This window comes from Helianthus annuus, chromosome 5 (assembly GCF_002127325.2).
Source record: "Helianthus annuus cultivar XRQ/B chromosome 5, HanXRQr2.0-SUNRISE, whole genome shotgun sequence".
NCBI classification, from domain to species: Eukaryota; Viridiplantae; Streptophyta; class Magnoliopsida; order Asterales; family Asteraceae; genus Helianthus; species Helianthus annuus.
In genome coordinates this window covers 55,609,891-55,632,587 of record NC_035437.2, presented here as the reverse complement: position 1 = coordinate 55,632,587, position 22,697 = coordinate 55,609,891, and the positions used below count along the sequence as shown (strand labels likewise).

The 22,697-nt window shown below is 38.1% G+C and overlaps 2 protein-coding genes across 2 annotated transcripts; both read left to right on the top strand.

Moving 5' to 3' along the window:
• The first annotated feature begins 8,801 nt into the window (after positions 1-8,801).
• LOC110943090 (serine/arginine repetitive matrix protein 1-like) lies at positions 8,802-9,914 on the top strand. The gene has a single exon (XM_022184846.1). The coding sequence runs from the start codon at positions 8,802-8,804 to the stop codon at positions 9,912-9,914; it is 1,113 nt and encodes a 370-aa protein (XP_022040538.1).
• A 114-nt stretch (positions 9,915-10,028) lies between these two features.
• LOC110943091 (FK506-binding protein 5-like) lies at positions 10,029-12,088 on the top strand. Its single transcript, XM_022184847.1, has 4 exons — positions 10,029-10,112; positions 10,169-10,710; positions 10,761-11,486; positions 11,917-12,088. The coding sequence occupies exons 1-4, from the start codon at positions 10,029-10,031 to the stop codon at positions 12,086-12,088; spliced, it is 1,524 nt and encodes a 507-aa protein (XP_022040539.1).
• Positions 12,089-22,697: the final 10,609 nt, after the last annotated feature.

Here is a 22,697-nt window from a genome sequence, read left to right as displayed (position 1 = left end):
CTTTCTGAAAAACCTAAACCTTACACTTCAAGGATACACCAAAGAGTAAACAAGAAAATGAGTTACGGTTGTGGTTATAATTTCCAAAAGAAATCAAACCATAATGGTAATCTCAAAAAAGAAAGGTCTTGGTTTTAATTCTTCAGAAAATTTATAAACCAAAAACAAAATTTGTTTCAGTAGGGAGTTCTGAAGATGAGCAGAAGAAACCATTCTGGAAGCAGTCGAATCAAGAGTTTCTTGCTGAAGTGAAGAAGAATGTGAAAAAGTTTGCTCAAAGAGTTGATCGAAGAACTTGCTTCAAATGCCAAGAAGTTGGACATATTCCTTAGAATTGTCCAAAGTCCAACTACAAAAAACAGGAAGTTTCTTCTAACTTTGATTCAAGAAGAAAATGTGTTAATGAACAGAAACAATCAACTGAGAAACTTAAAATGGAAAAATCAATTTCTGAAAATAGTGAAAACTCAAAACGTTTTTACAAAAGAAGAGGTGATTTGAATAAGCAAAAGTGGGTTGTAAAAGTTGAAAATAGTTCTGACAATGAATCTGATTCCATAAAATCAGAGGAGTCTTTTATTCAGAAAAAGATAGTAAATTCCGTTCCAGAAGTGAATGATGAGAATTTTCCTAAGTTGTTAAAGGAAAATCTGATGTCGAAAGTGGGAAAGGTAGAGATCCCAAATCAATTCTTCGCTGATAAGGGAGAATTTGATGTTGAGAAGGCTTTCAATCGAAAAGTCAAACATATTTTCAGTAAGATGGTTGACAAAAAGGTAAAGGGTGCTAAAGAATTTTACAAATCAAAATGTTGGTGGGATAGATGTGTTCCAAAATCACCCAAGGCTGGTCAGGCTTGGGTGGATGTTATGTTTGATTAAACTCCTGACTTGCCGGAGATCCCAAGTTTGTAACCGTGGATCAGGAATCGGCATTTTTCTTAAAATTGATTATGTGAATGAATCTTAAAGTTTGTTAAATTTTACTAATTGTGGGCTTGCCGGAGCTCTCAGGTTGGTAAGAGTGGAGCAGGAATGGGCATTTTTTAGTAAATGATCCTACAAGTGGTACAGTTGGTAAAGTACAGGTGGTATACTTGATTTGTTATATTTTGTTTTACAAATGTTTGTGGTTGGTAAGTAAACCTGCAAGTGGTTAAAGAGATTTTCATTGACAAGTGGTTAATCAAGGTCATTAAGTTGAACTTGATTGGACCATACTTACATGTGGTGTTTTGAAGAACATTGTGATGAACCCCTAACCTACAAATGGTTTATTAAAATCAACAAAACTAATTTTCTAGAAAAACCATTTGTTTAAAACAAACTTAAGTGTTTTGAAATCACAATGGGAAAATAGTTTATTGTGAGGGGGAGTTCTGATTGTTTATGCCGAGTGGATGGCGATTTGAAGTGATTTGATATCAGTTGTCAATTTGCTTGTATAGTTTGTTTTCAAATTTTCCTTTAAATGTGTTTGCATTTTAGGGGGAGTAGAAATTTCACAGAAAATCCAAAAACATTAGAAAATTAAAAAAAAATCAAAAAACAATATAAAATAAAAAAAGAGTTTTGTTGTATAAAAGAGGACGATCAAGGCATGCTAAAGAATTGGAAAGTTAAAATAGTGATAAACAGTCTCACTGATGATGTGACGAGATATAAACCTAAATTTCAAACTTGCTTAATTTGTGGGTAACATCTCTCGGATATATGGGTAATCCCCGAAATCTTGTTTGAAGGACCCCTCTTTCTGAGATACTAGGTCTTTATGCTTAGTGATATCTGGGGTATTATCCCGGGACTTCTGTTGTATGGAAATACTGACCTAGTTCCCGGATAACACTTTCTGCAAATGCTTGAAAAAAAACGCAGCCCTCAGCAAATTGATGAAACAATAAAATTGATAGTCATTGCTGTTGTAAAAAAGATCCTCTAAAGGGGACCCACCAAAAGTCGAGCCGTCATCTCTCTGCTGAACGGAAGTTCTGACCTGAGCTCTCACGGTTTCGCACCTAACCCCTTATAGATATCATCTAGGTATACTCACTTGTAAGACTGAATATTGGGATCTGGATACGGGAGTATATTCTGAGGTGGGACACGCGAATTAGTTTAAGTGTTTAAGACATTAATCTTGTATCTCTAAACAGTTGAACTTTGTGTGAAAATTTAAGTGGATCAGTATACTGACAATCTAAGTGAATCGTTTCAAACTTAAAATGATTAAAGCTTAACGGTGTTGGTGATTTGTCTCAAAAACTGATATGATCCTCTTACACAAACTCACAAAAATACTGTATGTAAATATTTCTTTACTGCTTTTCATTCAGATTATTTCACAAAAATTCCAAAAAGATTTTCAGTGTATTTTAGCATAAATTTTTGAAAAAATATCCAAAAAGATTTTCGACGACTGATATTTGAGAGCTGACTTTCAAAATTCCAAGTGCTAAACATGACGAAAGCTGGTTTGGGAGAGTGTGTTTAAAAGACATATTTATTAGTGATCATCAGAGACATTAATTGTTATTTCATTCAGATAGATTCTTGCTATAGCATAATGATTGTCAAATTATAAATTTACAAAGCTTATGTTTTGGGTAGAGGATGTGCAGGTTAACCTGAGCTAGAAGAGAGTCAGGTTCCAATGCTTGAGACTCTGATTAAGAGTAGCGAGCCAGGTTCTGATCCTGATAATATAAAAGTCAGATTTCGATCCCAGCATATTTTGAGGGGGACTCTATTAGAGAAAGAATTTGAAAATGGAAGAAATAGATAGAGATTCTAGAAGCCCGAAGACTGATCAAGACTGAAGATGCGAAGACTCAACACGTCAGACTCGTCAACATCTGAGGGGGAGTCTGTTAGTGCATACATCTGTCGACTTCATCTTGTATCGAGTCTTAGTCTTAGAATGTTAGATCAGGGCACGTTGTACGAGAAATTAGGTTGAGTTGATGTGTAAATGTCCTGATTTCGCTCCTGAGGTTGATTTCGCTTGTAACTACATTATGTCATTTGGAGCGAAATCATAAGATTGTGATTTTGCCCAAAATGACACAATGTCATTAGGAGCGAAATCTCATCGCTATATAAAGGACCCTTTGAGCGAAATCAGTTATGCATGTCTTGTTTCCGGTACCGAATTGCTGCCGAAGTGTTGTTTGACTTGTAATAGCTGTGAAATCAATATACATGGCAATATTTAGTAGAACAAGCTGTTTTCCGTGTCTGTTTCTTGTTTTCCGCACCTGAAACGGATTAGAACACCTCCGATTGACTCGTTTGGGTCAGCACGCGATCCTACACTGATGGTGTTGTTCAAGAAGATGGAAACGGTGTATAAGCTGTCGATCCGAAGAATTCGTAGTGACAACGGAACGGAATTCAAAAACAACAAAATGTTCGAGTTTTGCAATGAAAAGGGAATTCTTCATGAATTCAGTGCGCCATACACACCGCAACAGAACGGCGTTGCTTAAAGAAAGAATCGGACCCTAATAGAGACAGCTCATACAATGTTAGCCGATTCCAAACTACTGATCTTCTTCTGGAGCGAAGCAGTGGCTGCAGCTTGTTATACTTTGAATCGAGTACTCACCGTCAAGAAGTACAAAAAGACATGTTTTGAGTTGCTACATCGATACAAGCCGAATCTGGAGTTTTTGGAGCCATTTGGGTCTCCGTGTACGTTTACTGATGAGAATGGAAAATTTGGTGCTAAATCAAACGATGGTTTCTTTGTAGGTTACGCAAGCTCATTGAAGAGGGTGTTCGTGCCGTGCCTGGGGAAAGTGATACAAGTTCAGCATGTGGATTGTCAGAAGCACACTCCATCACCACAACTTCCCGGACAAAGATTCCTGTTCGATTATGACAAGCTCTGGGAGTCGTTTCAACTACCGGTTCAGCCGAGTGACGAGGAACTAGCACTTCTGTACCAGTACCAGCAATCTATGTCATGAGAGCAAGTGCCTAGACCGCTAGTAGTTTCTCAACCCACCGAGGGTACTCACAATGATGAAGCCGGACCAAGTGGAACAGCTCACGAACCACCAGAGGAACCAACTCCAACATTTGATAATTCTGACGACTCAGAGGAGGAATCCGCTATGACCACCAAATGTTACTTCGACGGAAGCTGAGGATCAAACCGTTGATCTTGATATATCGAACTTGCAATCGAAAGTGATCGTGCCTAACACCATTATGCCTCGGACTTTGTCTTACCATCCGTCAGAGCAAATAATTGGTGACCTGCAAAGTGGTGTTAAAACTAGAGACCAAATCTACCGAGCTCTTACATGTTTTTATTCTTCTGTTGCACATTTGCAAGAAGAATTCTCATTAAAATGTTTTATTTCGCAGATCGAGCCCAAAACTTATAAAGAGGCGTTGACTGAAGATAGCTGGGTGAATGCGATGCAGGAAGAGCTGCAACAATTTGAAAAGCTGGGTGTTTGGAGACTAGTCGATCTGCCAGAAAATCGAAAGTTAATCAAGACAAAGTGGGTATTCAAGTGCAAAAGGGATGATAGAGGAGTCGTGGTGAGGAACAAAGCACGATTGGCGGTACAAGGCTTTAGTCAGCAAGAAGGCATCAACTCTGACGAAGTTTACACGCCTGTTGCTAGACATGAGGCGATACGGATCTTCCTGGCATTTGCGTCATGGAAAGAATTTAAAAGTGTATCAGCTGGATGTCAAATCTGCCTTCCTTTACGAAAAAATCAAAGAAGAAGTGTATGTGGGGCAACCGCCGGGGTTTACTAATCTACTGCATAGAAACAAGGTCTATCTGTTGGACAAGGCGCTCTACGGACTTCACCAGGCCCTGAGAGCCTGGTACGAGACGCTTTCCCAATATATGTTGGCCAACGGGTTCACCAGAGGGACAGTCGATAGCACTTTGTTCACAAAGGAAGTAGCAGGCCATTTGTTGATCGTGCAGATTTATGTTGACTATATCATTTTCGGTTCCACCAACGACGAACTGTGTAAAGAGTTTGAGAAAGTAATGAAGAAAAAGTTTGAGATGAGTTCGATGGGGGAGATGAAGTTCTTCCTCGGGTTGCAGGTGGAGCAGATTCCCAATGGAATCTTCATTCATCAAACGAAATACGTGAAGGACGTGCTTGAAAAGTTTGATATGACTGAATGCAGTCCTTCAGCAACCCCCCTTGCACAGAATCACGGGATTTGTCCTGATGAAAGTGGAGTGAAAGTGGACGAGACACTGTACCGGTCAATCATTGGATCTTTGATGTATCTCACTGCTTCTCGACCGGACATCATGTACCCGACATTTCTCTGCGCCAGATATCAGTCGAGCCCAAAGCAGTCACACCTGACGATTGTCAAACGTATCTTACGGTATTTGAAAGGCTGCCCAAGCATCGGCTTGTGGTATCCTCGCTCGGGTGACTTCTCCCTATCAGTTTTCGCTGATTCTGATTTTGGTAGCTGCAAGCAGAATGCAAAGTCCACCACTGCTGGGTGTCAGTTCTTCGGAACTCGACTCGTTACCTGGCAGTGCAAGAAACAAACCGCAGTGGCGATTTCTACGTGTGAGGCAGAATACGTTTCAACCTCCAGCTGTTGTTCACAGATCCTTTGGATCCAACAGCAAATGCGTGACTTCGGTTTGCAATTCTTGGATACTCCGATTTATGTGGACAATGAAGCAGCTTTAAACATCACTAAAAACCCGGTTCACCCTTCTAAAACAAAACATATCGAAATCCGTCACCACTTTATCCGTGATTATCACGAGAAAAAGTTTATCCGGATTGAACACATACACACCGATGATCAGAAAGCTGATTTTTATACAAAACCCTTTGACAAAAAGAGATTTTACTATCTTTTAAAATTGAATGGGATGAAAAATATGCGATTTGGGAGGGTAGTAGAATGTGAAGCCGAGGAGGGTGGCGATCAGATGTGAACCATGTCGTGTTGTCAACTTTCTGTATAGTTTGTTTTATGCTTTTTGATAAAAAACAAAAACACAAAAATATGTTTTTCTTTTTAGGGGAAGAAATTTGCAGAAAAATACAAAAACATGATAAAATTGAAAAATCCAAAAACATTAGAAAACTTGAAAAAGAGTTTGTGTAGAATAGGGGAAATGATAGTACATCAGCTAGACAGACACAGTACGCTAAAGATATGTAACGTTTAAAATGCATTAAGCAGTCTCGCTGATGATGTGCCGATAGGTTTTTACAAAATCAGTAGATTTGTTTGGGATAAAAACCTAAAATTTACTTGCTTTTACGTGGGGAACACCTCCAGGATATATGGGTAACCCCCGAAATCTCGTTTGAAAGGTCCCACTTTCTGAGATACTAGGTCTTTACGCTTAGTGATATCTGGGGTATTATCCCGGGACTTCTGCTGTATGGAAATACTGACCTAGTCCCCGGATAATACTTTACGCAATGCTTTACTTGTAAAGCCTCCCCTCAGCATAAAAAAATGATTAAACATTGCAAAATGCCAAATCATGTGATGTTGTAAAAAAGATTCTCTAAAGGGAACCCACCAAAGTCGAGCCGTCATCTCTCTGCTGAACGGAAGTTCTGACCTGAGCTCTCACGGCCTCGCATTTCACCCCATTACAGATATCATCTAGGTATACTCACCTGTAAGACTGAATATTGGGATCTGGATACGGGAGTATATACTGAGGTGGGACACATGTAAAAGTTTAAGTCTTAAAACATTAATTCCGTATCCCGGACAGATTGAAAATTCTGTGAAAATTTAAGAGGATCAGTATATCGACAATATACGCGAATTGTTTAAGGCTTGGAAGGAAATAGAAGCTTAACAGTGCTTGTGTCTTGTCAAATGCTGATATGATCCCCTAACACGCTCACAAAAAGATTGTGTGTACATATTTCTGCTTATCTTGTTAAAAAATCCAAAAAGATTTTGTGTTTCATCTTATTTTCGACAACCGACGTTGGGAATCAAATGATCAAAGTCTTGTGCAGATCATGTCTGTTTGATGAGGGTTGGGTAAGCAGAAAATACTAAACTGTGATTGGTATATGTTTGAAAGATTGAAAAGGTGTTTGAAAGTTCGAAAGTTCTTTAATTCGAACTGTTTTCAGAATCGAAAAGTCAGCGTACTTCATAATTTGGTCAACCAAGGTCATTAATTTGGACTTGGTAGACTGATCAGTTGACCAAGGTCATTAACTTGGACTTGGTTAACTGGGTGTGTCGGTGAACAATCAAAAATGTTAAAAATTCAAAAAGTTTGAAAGTTATTGTTTACTTCCGCTCGAAAATGTATTAAAAGCTGATTTCGCTCGAAGCTGCTTAATATCTGATTCCGCTTGTATGCTTCATGGTTGATTCCGCTTGAGAGACTCACTGACCATTTCGAGCGGAATCAGACAACCTATAAAAGGCCACCTGATTCCGCTCCAACCTCATTTTCCTATTCCGCCCCAAACTGTTTCTCTCTCCGGTGATTTTGAGCGAAACCCTTAGATCTTCATTTTTCGACCGAATTGCTGCCCGATTTCGTTTACATCTTGTGTTGTTTTGGTTGGCAATCTCAACTATTAATATGGGCAAGGAAGATTGAGACCTAATTTTACCTAGATTTACTTGTTTTATGTCTTTCGGCGATTGTTATGAACTGAAACTTAAATTTAGGGTTATAAACTGATGAATCTGTACAATAAAACACATCCCTGTTGTCGGATTATCTGTAAATCATGCGTGTTTGTTTTGATTGCATTAAATCTAGGTATAGATGTGTTTGACGATGAACTGATGGTATAATCTTAGATCTAGACTATTTCAGAGGGCCAAAATGAAATCAAAACATACCCTTATAGTCGAAATTAAAAGATTAACAAACCCACATGATCAATTTCATCATCTGACAGGATTTGTATGATTGTCTGTAATTCCGCCCCAAATTGATGATGTGTTAATTTCGCTCAAATGTTTAAATTCTTATTCCACTCCTAGAGTAACTTTTGATTTCGCTTCAAAATCAGTTTTGTGATTTCGCTTATAACTTCAAATCTGATTTCGCTTCTAGGTGTTTTGTTAATTTCACTCAAAATGTCTTGGGTTATTTCGCTTGAAATGTTAAGTCATTTCATTTGATTTCGCTTGTAGATGCTTAATGTTGAAATTTTTCTAAGTGTTTGATTCATGTTGTGTTTTGATGATTTGCAGGGTTCGAATGTGATTTTTGATCCACTGCACATCAGCTGTTGTGACCTTGATGTGAAGAAAAATACAGAGTTGGCAAAATTCAGTAGCATTCTAGAATTCATGAGTCGAATACCAATTCAGAAAGCTTTGACCGATCAACGTCCAGTGTACAAATCACATGTAGATCGTTTCTGGAAAAATGCAACTTATGATGAAGAAAATAAAGTGATTCGTTCAGTCGTGAAGCATCATAATAAAGATAAGACAATTAATGTAACAAAGGCGCTCATTCGTGAAGTTTTGAACTTTCCAGACGATGAAGACTCGCCAACAAAGTTTCCTGAACGAATGGTCAAGGGATGCATGCTGAGAATGGGATATGTTGGTGCACTAAACGTTGGAAATTACTTGAAGTCAAAGTTTCAAAAACCTTACAAGTTTATTATTCATTCTGTACTGATGTCTCTCAGTCATTGCAAAGGAGGGTATGATACCATGCGTGATTACCAGATGAATATGGTCACTGCATTGGTTCTGAACAAGAAATATAACTTCTCGCACATTGTTTTTCACTACATGGCTGAGAATATTACAACAAAGAGTAAGACTTAGATGTATCCAAGTTTTGTGCAGATGCTGATTGATCATGCATATCCGGATATTGAACGCGATTTGAATAGTGATTTGTTAGTACTCTCACACATGAGCAATGATTCTCTCAAGCAGCTTGCAAGATATCATCCAAACCATCCTGAACCAAAGAAAGTAGCTGAATTCTTCGGATTTATCAAAGATGCGAACTATGTTGATCCTGATCCAGTTAATCACCAAAACTGGAGAAATGAAGAAGAGATGAAGGAAGCAGCTTATGCTGATGCGCTAAAGGCTCTTGAAGAGTTCAAAACCACACGTAATGACTGGTTTGCCAAAGAACCGAGGAAGAGAGGCAAAAAGACCATCCCTAAAGCACAGGAGGGTGAGGGGTCATCATCGCAGCCAAAGAAGAAACTAAAGAAAGTGGCAAAGACTTTGTTGATTGATGAGCCTGAGGTTGAGGAACCGGCTGAAAATGTTGAAGAAAATCCATATGCTGATATTGAAGAAGTGATATTATACCTTGGTGATTTGGAGGTAGAGCAAGCAGCTAGCAAAGAAGCTGAGAAAGAGAAAGTTATTGTTGATGTCGAAGGTGATGATGTTAATAAAAGTACTACAAGCTCTTCGAGTTCTTCGGAAGATGAAATAGATGAAACTGAATGTTTAAGAAGAATTCAAGAAGCGACAGAGAAAGAGAAACAATTGAGAAAAAGGAAGAGACAGGAGAAAGATGATGCTGCATACATTCCATCTCTTGAGCATGTTTCTGAATCCAAATCACCTTCAAGTGGTAGAAAGAAAGTAGGAGCAAGAAAAAGGATTGTATCTCCGAAAATAAAGAAAGTTACTCCGAAGATTACAAAGCCGAAGATTATTCTGAAGAAGAAACCATCCAAACAACCAAGTAAACCACCAACACCACCACCTGAACCTACACCACATCAATCACCAATACAATCACCACCACATCAAACACCTCCACGACAACCTTCTCCACCAAAACAACCAACACCACCTAGACAACCATCACCATTCCATCTTTCACCACTACATATCTCACCACCACAACAACAAACCTTATTCATATCTCAAGAAATCTTCAAAACACCACCACCCACTCAAATTTAACTAACTCCTGGTTCTTCTGGCCACAAGGGTCTTCATATTCCACCAGATAATCTTGATGATATTGGAGACTTTGGTTTTGCGAATGATGAACAGGTGAAGAAGTTAGAAAAGAAGATGGATGATGTGTTGAATGATAACAAAAGAGTAGCAGCTGAAAGCAAGATAGTGGTTGATCGTGAAAAGATTCTCGAAATGCGTGTAAAGCGATTAGAGTTTACAACAAAGCATTACTGAAGAAGATTGATACATATCAGATTGAGATTGATTTCTTGAAAGTACGAGTGGCTGAACTAGAAGAAGAAAAGGCTCGCAGAGATAAGCAGAACAAATATTTTGAGATGAAAAACAAAGAGCTTGAGGCTGCAAAGGCATTGAAAGAGCACGAGTTCTACATGTTGAACAAAGTTGTTGAAAACATGCTCGGAAAGTCGATAGGAGAAAGATTTGAGGAGATTGAAGTTGAAGAACTTAGAGCTAAACGCCAAGCTGAAATTGATGCACAAATGAAAGATAAGGGAAAAGGGGCTGAAGGCAGTGTGGCAGTAGTTGAAAGATCAATTGTTCCATCCTTAGTCATTGAGAATCCTGTTCCAATATCTTCTATCTCTGGTGTCTTTGAAGAAGATGTTTCTCTTGAAGATCTTGCTGGTGACGATGATGAAGAAGATGATGAGAATGGTGATGAAGAGGGTGATGACGAGGAAGATGACGATGATGAAAAAGTTTTCTCTGCTAGCAGTCATGGTTCCGATGATGACAATAACGATGATGATAATCAGGGTGGTATGGAATCAAAGTGACTGAAGCTTCCAATGAAAAGATTGTTGATGATTATTTGAATGATAGTGTGAATGAAGAGACAGGGGGAGCTGATGGAAAGGGGGAGCATGGTGATGATCAAAATGTAGAACATGTTGAAAAGTTAATTATGGGATTAGAAACTGATATGGAGGAAGGTGAGCACAAACATACGTATACATTGGATGAGATTAAAGAAATGACACGTATGGTGGATCCGGACTTCAAGTTTGATTTCGAAGATGAATTGAATGCATTCGATATCAACCATCAACCTAAGTATGACTACAAGTATGTAGAGGATGCTGATGTGTATGATAGGGTTGAGGTTGAAGATTGGACTGATGACGAGAGTGTAAATGAAGATACTTCTCAGTATCCTACACTGATGGAGTTCTTTACTGAAGAAAACCGGGATGAGCTAAGAAGGAAAGTCGCTGAAATCTTGAAAGACAAAAACTTCGATGGTACTCCGAAAGACATGCAGAAGGAAGAACGGCATAAATGGTTTAAAGACAGTCATGAAAGAAAGTTCAAAAGGCCTTTGAAGTATTATCAGATAGATCGGAGCATTTCACTCGGTGATATCATTAGCTGGGGTTTCCTGCCTCATGTTAATGCTTATGCGATCAGAAGAGAATTTGGAGTACAATATTTTGAACGATTGTATGATGTGATGTCGTTACCATGGTGGGATGTCGAAGAGCTGTCAAAAGTAAGAACTTTTGGGTATCCTGTTCGAAAGAATGATGTAGCAATGTGGGGATACATAAAGTTTGAATCGTTGAAGAATTTCTGACACTGGAAGCTGCATTACCCGAACAGAGTTCAGAGGGTAGATCCAGTGACAGGGGTTGAAGAGACTATTCTTAACGTGAAAAAGACGAAGACGATGAAGAATATACCAGTGCCGAAGATGGAGCAGGATTTCTATAAAGGCTTCTTGGGCTGGGTATACGCATTTCGACTGAGGTTGTCATTACTTATCGAGCTAGAAGGGAGATAAGAACGACACATGTTTATGACCCGATGTGGTTAGTTAATTGCTCGGCCAAGGATATAGAATGTTTATTCATAAACGAGATCTATTTTCAGTCTGAAGACCATGAACAAGCGATGCAATTTCAACAAGTTGTATCTATTTGTTTTCACAAAGGCATTAATTCTGAAAATAAATGGAATTCTTAATGGTGGTCGCTTGAAGGAAAGAAAGAAAGAAAGCTGAACGTGAACGCAAGAAGCTGGATGAAAACAGAGGAAAATGGATGAAGTTACAGGCCGAAGAGGAAAAGAGAAAGAAGAAAGAGAATAACAGGCTTAGGAACTTGCTGAGGAAAAAGCCTAAGCAGCGTGATGAAAGTTTCAAGTCACTCTGAAGACCCGAAGACAAGACTAAAGACTCCGGCTGTATCCAAGGGGGAGTTTGTTGATGCATGAATGTCTAAAGCCTACGTCTTAGTCTTAGTCAAGCTTGTATAGGGTCTAGGGGGTTAAATATGTCAGCTATGTATAGTGTAGGGGGCTGTTTGTAAAGTTTATGTTGTAATAGGCTGATTCCGCTCGAAATGACATTGTGTCATTTGGAGCGAAATCAGTTGCTGCTGATTCCGCCCAAAATGACACGATGTCATTTGGAGCGCAATTAGACCCATATATATAGTTGTGTTGTTTTCTCATTTCGTACTGAATGTACAAGTTGTAGCCGAATTGTTGCCGAATTTTTTCTGAGAAGATTTAATGAGAAAACGTGTTTAAAGTGATCTACTGTCTATTTCTACTCCATTCTCTTTGATTCAAACTGTTTGTGTGATTCCGCCACATAAACAGTGGTGTTTCAGCTCTCATTGACTCATTCGGTCGTCAATAACGATCCAACAAAGGTTGATTTAAACGGATTTTGCTTGAAGATGATGATTTCGCTTGAAATGATGTTAGGCAGTTTCAAGCGGAATCACAACATAGTGATTTCGCTTGAATTGATCCTGTACACTTTCGAGCGGAATCTCAGTACTATAAATACCTTACAAGCGAAATCATTTGTATCGATTCGGAATTTGGATACCGAGGTGCTGCCGGTTTATCCAGTGAATGTAAACAGTGTTATATCAATCTAAAAGGTGTTTAAATTGAAGAACAAGATGTTTCTAAGTCAGTTTCTTAGTTTCCACCTCTGAAACTGATCAAAACTCCTCTGAACGACTCGTTCAGGTCACGCACATGATCCTCTGTAGCTTTGTCCACATGTGAAGCTGAATATGTATCTGCTAGCAGCTGCTGTTCTAAGATCTTGTGGATCCAGCAACAGATGCGCGACTACGGTTTGCAATTTCTTACTACCCCTATCTTTGTTGAGAATGAGGCAGCGATTAATATCACGAAAAATCCTGTTCATCACGCAAAAATGAAACACATAGAGATTAGTCATCACTTCATCCTAGAATGTTTCGAGAAGAAGTTGATACGAATTGAGAAAATCCACACTGACGAGCAAAAAGCTGATTTACATACCAAAGCTTTTGATAAAACACGTTTTAAATATCTTTTAAAACTAAACGGTATGAAGCTTTTATCGGTGTCGGAGGAAATTCTTGGCGTTGATGAGGGTGATACTGTTGAAGATGCTGAAAAGCAATCTGCAATGGTTTGTCGATTTTTTATTTGTTTTGGTATTTAGGGGGAGTTAGGTTATTTTCAGAAAATACAAAAAAAACAGTAAAAAAAAATTCTAAAATACAAAAACATGAGATATTTCTAAAATCCAAAAACAATAGAAAACTGAAAAAGAGCTTGTGTAATAAGGGAAAATGATAGTATATCGGCTAGACAGTTACAGTATGCTAAAGAATTGTAATGTTTAAAAGTCTTATACAGTCTCGCTGATGATGTGCAGGTTTTTACACACTTAGTAGATTTGTGTGGGATATAAACCTAAAATCTTCACTTGCTTATTTCGTGGGGAACATCTCTCGGATATATAGGTAACCCCTGAAATTCTGTTTGAAAGACGCTATTTCTGACATACTAGGTCTTTGTACGTGATGATATCTGGGGTATTATACTTGGACTTCTGATTTTGCGGAAGCAATAGCCTAGTCCTCGTATAATATTCTGCACAGCTTTGTTCTTAAAAGCTCACCCTCAGCATAAAAATGATGAAACATTGCAAAATGCTAATCATGTACGGTTGAAATAACAGATTCCCAAAGAGGAACCCACCGAAAGACGAGCCATCATCTCTCTGTCCGAACGGAAGTTCCAACCTGAGCTCTCATGGTCTCGCATTCACCCTATTACAGATATCATTAGTGTGCACTCACCAGTAAGACTGAATATAGTTGTTTGGATACGGGAGTATATTCTGAGATGGTACACATGTATAAGTTTAAGTCTCTAAAACACTAAATTCGTATCTTGAACAGATTGAAATTTGTGTGAAAATTTAAAGTGGATCAGTATATCGACAATCTAAGTGATTGTTTAATTCTGAGTATGTAAGTAAAGCTTAACGGTACTCGTAGCTTGTCTGATAGCTGATATGATTCCCTAACACGCTCACTAAAAATATGTTTGTAAATAGTTTACTTTTACTGCATTTCATTTCTATTAAATTCCAAAACTCACAAAGATTTTTCATTTCTGCTTTATTTTCCGACAAACCAAAGTAGAAAGCTGATCTTCAGATTCGCAGCTTGAAGCAGATGCAGGAAGATTCTAGCTGGAAGATGAGTTTGGAGCTTAATTTGATAAAACCTGAAAGTTGAAAAGTCAAAGCAAGTTCATTAAATTGAAACTTGTAATTTTCAGAAATTGTTTGAAAAATGTTCAACTAAAATCAGTTTTTTTTTTGTCTTAGATCAACCAAGGTCATTAATTTGGACTTGGTAGATAAATTGAGTATTCAGGGTCATTAACTTGGACCTGGAGACTTAAGTGGATTTCTTAAAACTGATGAACAACAAAAGAAGTTAAATTATGAATAGATTGTAATGTTATATCTTTGAGAAGCAGGTTACAAGTTCGAAAGGTAGAAGCAGGAAGCAAAATCCCCATGGCTATGATTGTACAAAGTTTGAACCAGAATTCAAGTCCCAGCTAATTGGAAGGAGGTGTCTTCAAATGGGCGAGTAAAAAATCTGGACCAATGCTAAAAGGGGAGTTTGGAGACTGAAGATGTAGAGATTGAAGAAAGCTTACAATGTTAGATCAGTTTGATAAACGATTGAAGATAGTTCAAGACTAAAGACTAAAGATTTGATGCTAAAGACTTCGTCAACATCCAAGGGGGAGTCTGTTGGTGCACAAATGTCTGTTAACTTCGTCTTTATAGAATCTTGTGTCTAGATAGGATAAACCAGTGTTCAGTAGGTCGGAAAACAGGTTTTGTATGTTTATGGGTAATTTTGCATGAAATTAGCTCATGCTAATTTTGCACGAAATTAACAATGGTAATTTCTCACGAAATTAAATTGCCTATTTCATGCGAAATCACAACCCTATATATAGGTGACTTGCTGATTCATTTGAAACGGTCTAGATTTCTGAGCCGAGGTGCTTCCAGTTTGTCAAACGATCAGAATTGCTTGGAAATCATTAATAAAAGGATAATTAAGGAGAATCAAGTTGTTTTACGTCTATATCATTGATTTCGCCTTTGATATAGATCATAGACTCTTCTGATTGACTCGTTGGGGTCACACGACGATCCAACAGACTACCCTATCTGGGGGTAGTTCTGGTAATTCTTCTGGAAATACATCTAAGAACTGAGACACTACTGGAATGTCTTTTAGTTCTTTTCCTTTAGTGTTAGTGATTATAGAAATCAAATACACTATGGACCCTTTTCTTATACAACTTGCTGTTTTCATTATAGAGATGAATTTTGTGGATCTAATTGGTTTATCTCCTTTAATTGTGATATTTTCACCTCATGGTGAATTTACTTGAATTGACTTTTGATCACATAAAATATTGGCTTTATTGGCTATTAACCAATCCATTCCTAATACAACATCAAATCCTGCCAGATTCATTGGGTAAAGGTTTGAAATAAACTTTTGATTTAAAAACTCTATTCCTGCTCCCTGTAAGATTTCAGAAATCCTAATGGTTTCTCCGTTTGCTATTTCTACTAGACATTCTTGTGGGAGTTTAGTTAACGGTTTTTTGAGAAGTTTGCAAAGTGAAGTATTAATAAAACTTTGGTTCGCACCAGAGTCAAATAATACTTTAGCTAAAACATCATTAACTAAAAACGTATCGGCTATGACGTCCGAAATCATCTTGGCTTCATCTGCACTTAGGACAAATGCTCTATCATTTTTGGTGTTCTTGTTGTTCGTAGCTAGAGCTAATTTCGGACAGTTTGGCTTGATATGACCTTGTTCTCCGCAGTTGTAACATATCTTGTTGTTGGCTTTCTTCCTGCAGTCTTCTTCCTTGTGTCCCGATATTTTGCAGAAATTGCAATATATGGAGCATCTTCCAGAATGCTATCTTTTGCAATACTTGCAATTAGTTGCAGATGTAGAACCTACATTTTTCCCACGGTTGGAATTTCCAGAACAGAATTCCTGGGTAAGCCTTTGAGCTAGGTTTCTCCTCTTGTCTTCTTCTCGTGTACGCACTAATTCATCTGTCAAGGTATTTGCTAGTTCTACGGCTTCTTCTATAGTTCGAGGTCTAGCTGCCTTGACTACATGTCTAATCTCCCCGATTAATCCCCAGATATAACGGGAGATTAATACTGGTTCAGGTGATGCAAGGGTTGGCACTATTCTAGCATACTCAAAGAATGTGGTTGTATAACCCTTACTATCTACCCCGGTCATCCTAAGGTTCAGAAACTTATTCGCTATCTGTTCCTTTTCATTGGGAGGGCAGAATTTCCTTTTTACCATATTCTTAAATTCCTCCAATTCCATGTTGTATATCATATCGCTTCCTCTTGACTGGAGGATAGAGTTCCACCATTCTAAGGCTGAGTTTTTAAACAAATTAGAAGCAAAAATTATTTTATCTTCTTCAGCACACTTGCTTATTTTTAAAACAACCTCAATCTTTTCTATCCAGCGTAGAGCTGCAATGGGTCCTTCATTGCCCGAGAATTCTATTGGTTTGCACGACCACAATTCTTTATAAGAACAACCATAAAATATGGTTCTTCTTCTTTTGGGAATGGGCACTTGAAGTACAGGTCCATTGTTCACGCTGTGTTCAGTTTCAGTTGGTCGCTTACTGCTATGCTTACTTTTATTATCTGCTTCCTTAACCGTTTGGATAATAAATGGCATTGTATCTATAATTCCTTGTGCCACTATGTTGGATGGCACTATTATCCACTTGGTTTCCATTGTTATTGTTGTTCGGATTCTCATTATTCAGATTATCGTTATTCGGGTTGTTGTCATTCAGGTTTTCATTGTTCAGGTTTTCCAGGTTCACTTCGTTGTCCATCTGAATTTTTAAACATTTACCACGCATTAATATCAAAAAATAATATTTAATATAGCCAATCACATGACACGCACTTTGGTCAAAAGCGTCGATCATTGCGACTTTACTCTATTTTTATATAATATGCATCTACTACAAACTGATACTGGAAATTAAAATTACAATACCGACTAAAATTTAAAGTTACACTACTAGTAGTAGGCCACCATAGTTTTTTTTCATACACATACTCACATATTTTATTATTATTTTATTATTATTATTACCATCTCTACCATCACATTCACGGATATGGATTCATCCAGAAATCCATATTGCGCTCGTCGTACTTCCATACAAGTCGCTCTCCCACCTATCTCATTGTTTCACTACTCTCTAAAATTTCCTCACCAAATGTCCTAAGTTCTTATACATTTTCTCCACTCATTGGGGGTGCAGGTTCTAGGACTGGGTTTGGAATCTAGGATGCGGGTTCCTGGTATGGGGGTATAGGTGCCTGAAATGGGTAAGGATTCTCTAAAATCTCCCTAATGAATACATTGTTATCGTAATAGGGATCTAGAGGGTCCAACCCTAGGTAGGCTCCTAGGTTCGGCATGGGCATGTCTTCGGGTATCGGCTAACATTGCACATAGTCCCTATTATCGTCCCACCATGGGTCGTAATTTGGGTCTAAGGGATTTGGTGCGGGTACCCTAGGTATCTCCTCCGGGTTGAAGTCATGCATTTCTACTTGATTTTCAGGGTTCTCTATTTCCATTGGTTGGTGAGGAAATGATGGTTGTGGTTGGGGTGCTATCATTTGCTCCAAGTTAGGGTCAGCTGCAGTGGTTGCTAAGATATGGAAATTAGCTAAACCCCTATTAATCATGTCCTGGGCATGGGCATCGGTTTCTCTTTTGGCTACTGCCAGTGCTCTCTGTTCTTGTAACTTTTTCATACGCTTTCTATGCTCATGTGCTCCACTACTGAACCATCCTCTCTTTTTCTGAGGGAATGGCTCTTCTGACTGAGCCTTAAACACGAATATTCCTTCTTCAGTATCAGCAGAGTACCCCGAGAGGGTAGGCTGAGAAGAGGCACCTTCGCTTCTAGGCCAACCAGACAATTGACGGTACGCGTCAGATGGTCCTTGGTCGCTCATACTGTAAACTAACAAATAGTCAAATAACACATAACAATAAAATACAATTATGCACGTATTTCCATAATTTATTTCCTAACATATTGAATTTTTGTGTCAGTAGAACACTTCTGTAGCTGAATCAGTGGCTTAGCTCTGATACCACCTTCTGTCGCAACCCCCGCCCCTATCTGTCCCGGGAACGGGCGGTCACGAACTCAGTGTTGGTGGTATCAGTGTTTATTAATTTGGCAACGGAAATTACATCAGGATCGTAGTTAGGAAATATTTTACCATAGTAAAACACCATATTTTACATAAATAAACACATTGGGATAAAACCCAAGTTTTCATTACAAACTGATTTATAGGAATAAATCACATTTTATTGAAATAAAACGCCTTCTTTATTTACGTAACTTTTATAGCCACTTTTCCAAGCCTTCAGTGCTATCCAGCTGGCTTCTAATTTGCTTTCACATTGTGTTACCTGAAACGCGTTTAAAAACATTTTGTCGGTGGGAAATACTGGTGAGTGAATTCCCATTTAATCAAGAAAAGTTTTATTAATTTAAACAATATTAACAACGATACATCTACCCACTTACTCATTCAGTACTGTCAATCCTGACTGGTGGGTCATGATACACATTGGCTAACTGTCACACCCCTATTTTCCACGTGTCACCGGTGGGCCCGGTGGGGGTAAAGTGACGTAGTTGATATCATCATAGTCAAACAAGACAAATAATTAATGCACAGCGGAAGCTAAAGATAAAATATTACAACCCGATATAATGTAATATCCAAGTATTACAAACGGAATGTAAAGGATCCACAGGCGGATCTTAAAACAGAAAGATAAACACTGTTCAACAGACTTTAGGCATCTAGAACTTGCAAGATTCCCTATTGACGCCCTGAGCTCCCAGCCAATTACGTACAGTACCTGTCCCTTAACCTCTTTGGAAAATACGTCAGTTTACACTGGTAAATACAACTTAACTGACTCATTTTGAAAATAGTTTAGAAAATTGATTTGAATGTTCAAGGCACAAAATTCTTTTATAACTTGGGACAATTATATAAAAATAATCTTGTATACAGATTTACATGTTTGTTATATATTTAGGGCCCGATGTAGTAACCGGGTCAAGATTAACAAACTGGACCAATGCTAAAAGGGGAGTTTGGAGACTGAAGATGTAGAGATTGAAGAAAGCTTACAATGTTAGATCAGTTTGATAAATGGTTGAAGATAGTTCAAGACTAAAGACTAAAGATTTGATGCTAAAGACTTCATCAACATCCAAGGGGGAGTCTGTTGGTGCACAAATGTCTGTTAACTTCGTCTTTAAAGAATCTTGTGCTAATTTCGCACGAAATTAACAATGGTAATTTCTCACGAAATCAACATTGCCTATTTCATGCGAAATCACAACCCTATATATAGGTGACTTGCTGATTCATTTGAAACGGTCTAGATTTCTGAGCCGAGGTGCTTCTAGTTTGTCAAACGATCAGAATTGCTTGGAAATCATTAATAAAAGGATAATTAAGGAGAATCAAGTTGTTTTACGTCTATATCATTGATTTCGCCTTTGATATAGATCATAGACTCTTCTGATTGACTCGTTGGGGTCACACGACGATCCAACAGACTACCCTATCTGGGTGTAGTTTTGGTAATTCTTCTGGAAATACATCTAAGAACTGAGACACTACTGGAATGTCTTTTAATTCTTTTCCTTTAGTGTTAGTGATTATAGAAATCAAATACACTATAGACCTTTTTCTTATACAACTTGTTGTTTTCATTACAGAGATGAATTTTGTGGATCTAAATGGTTTATCTCCTTTAATTGTGATATTTTCACCTCTTGGTGAATTTACCAGAATTGACTTTTGATCACATAAAATATTGACTTTATTGGCTATCAACCAATCCATTCCTAATACAACATCAAATCTTGCCAGATTCATTGGGTAAAGGTTTGAAATAAACTTTTGATTTAAAAACTCTATTCCTGCTCCCTGTAAGATTTCAGAAATCCTAATGGTTTCTCCGTTTGCTATTTCTACTAGACATTCTTGTGGGAGTTTAGTTAATGGTTGATTGAGAAGTTTGCAAAGTGAAGTATTAATAAAACTTTGGTTCGCACCAGAGTCAAATAATACTTTAGCTAAAACATCATTAACTAAAAACGTATCGGCTATGACGTCTGTGACATCTGTGCTTGTGATATCATTTTGCAGACTCTGAACAATACAATATTAATAAAACAGTGTGTTTTGATCCCAATGTTTGTGATTTATGTTTGGTTTTGTGCCATTGTTGATTTTTGATCGATTTTGAACTCTATATCGCTTTCTAGAAAGTTATACGCGAACTGATGCGTTAACACGATCAGTAAAACGCGACAAACACTCCGGAACATCATCATAAACTTAACATACCTTAAATGACCTTTACATAACTTAGAAATAAGTTTTAAAGGCTTTGGTATGGCAAAAACAAGTTCATTCACTCTCAGGGACTATTTGCGTCAACTTACAAAAGTCTGCCGTTTCGTAAGACAACGTACAGTCTGGAACTTGATCATAAGCTAAACATACCATATATAACCTAAACATGGCTTAGAAATAAGCTTTGATAGGTTCGGTGTGCGAAAACATGCTTATATGACCTTACAGGGACTAAAAGTGTCAAAAACGGCGTAAGTTTGCATTTTCGCGCATATCTTACGTTCTGGCCACATCTGGACATCCAAAATTTTTGTACACACTAAAATATTTTTATTTTAGAGATCGGCATGCAAAAATTCCATTCGTTTCGCTATTTGGATCGTTTTCGCGCTCGTTACTATTTCTGTCGTAATTAGCCGAACAACGCAACCGTACGGACAAACGAACCGACATCCGACATTGAGCATGTTTCATGTTCCCTATACTTTAACTTCATTATGAAGCTTAAAAATGGGCTTGACGGGCGTTAGAAGTGCCAATACGCGACGAAACAAGCTCAAGGGCCAAATCTGCCATTTTGTTAAACTTGCTGATCTGCGGCAAGGGCCTTACGGACCGTAAGGAGTCCCTTGCGGACCGTAAGGGATGCCCAGCGACTAGAAACTTGAAATTTGCTGCTGTTTTGCAAAATCAGGCCCTTGTTTGCAATTTTTATGTTTTGGGGAACAAGTTAACACCTCCCCAAGGCTTCTAACCTGCTTGCAACAAGTGTAGGGCCATGATTTCTTGCTTGGAGCCTACACAAACACTTGTTTTGATCCTATGAACTCACTACAACTATAAATAGCATGCTCCATCAACTCATTCCTTGCTCATTCTTCTATTCTCTTCTCTACATCTGACTTGGGAGCTCTCTCAAGCATTTGGGACTTTGTCTTCTTTGTAGAAAAGATAGCAAGGACCCTTAGTGAGCATTCTTTCATTCCTTTTATGGCTTTTTCCTTATGTAGTGCAGAAAGTCAAACGTTTGGCCAACAGTTTGACTTTCAGTTTTGACCATCAATTGGTCAAGTCAAAGTTCAATTGAACTTTGAAACGTGATTGTAATCACGATAGTTATAATCCTTCGTGATTATAGCATCTGAGTACCACGTTAGCTAGTTGTAGTGTCGAGTCAAAGTTTCGGTCAAAATGCGTTTTAGCACGTATTTTGCCTCGGAACTACTTTAGGGTATCAAAGCACTTTGTTTTTATACCAAATCAGTAGGTTAAACATGTTTTGACACGTTTAACTCGACACTATTAGTTTGTGCTTGTTTAGGGTCGTAAGTTAAGCGGTCTAAACAACCGCTTATACTTCCGAACCCGACCCATTTGGTCGATCTTTAGGATCCGACCAAGCTTAGTTAGTGATCATAGTTACATAGGGAATAACCTCTGAGGTTATACCTTATGATCACATAGGATTGGTTAGTCAGTTGGTAGTTAGCTTGTATGCCCATAGGAGATGACCAAAATGCCCTTTGAAGCATAAATCCGTATTTTTACTATGTGAACATAATTTTGACATATAAACTGATTTAGTAACATGTTCAGGAATAATTGGGCATGTAAGACTTGACTTAGCACATAGTTAACCATCCGGACATAGTTTTACGCTAACGACGCGTTATAGTGGCTTATGTTACCATAATGTGTCGAAACGGGTCAAAAGCACTTAGGTAGGCTTTCCAATCAGAATGTAGGGTCTATTAAATCATACCATATGAGTTCAATTACTCATTTGATTTATAGAACCTCATTCTATCCTATCTCCCGATTTAGGAGCCGATTATTAACATAGTTACCTATACTAGGTGCCAATTGATTCCGTGATACTTGGAGCTTAAATTGGTCTTATTCTCAAGACTAATTAGCAATCCCAAGTGAGTACATAGTTC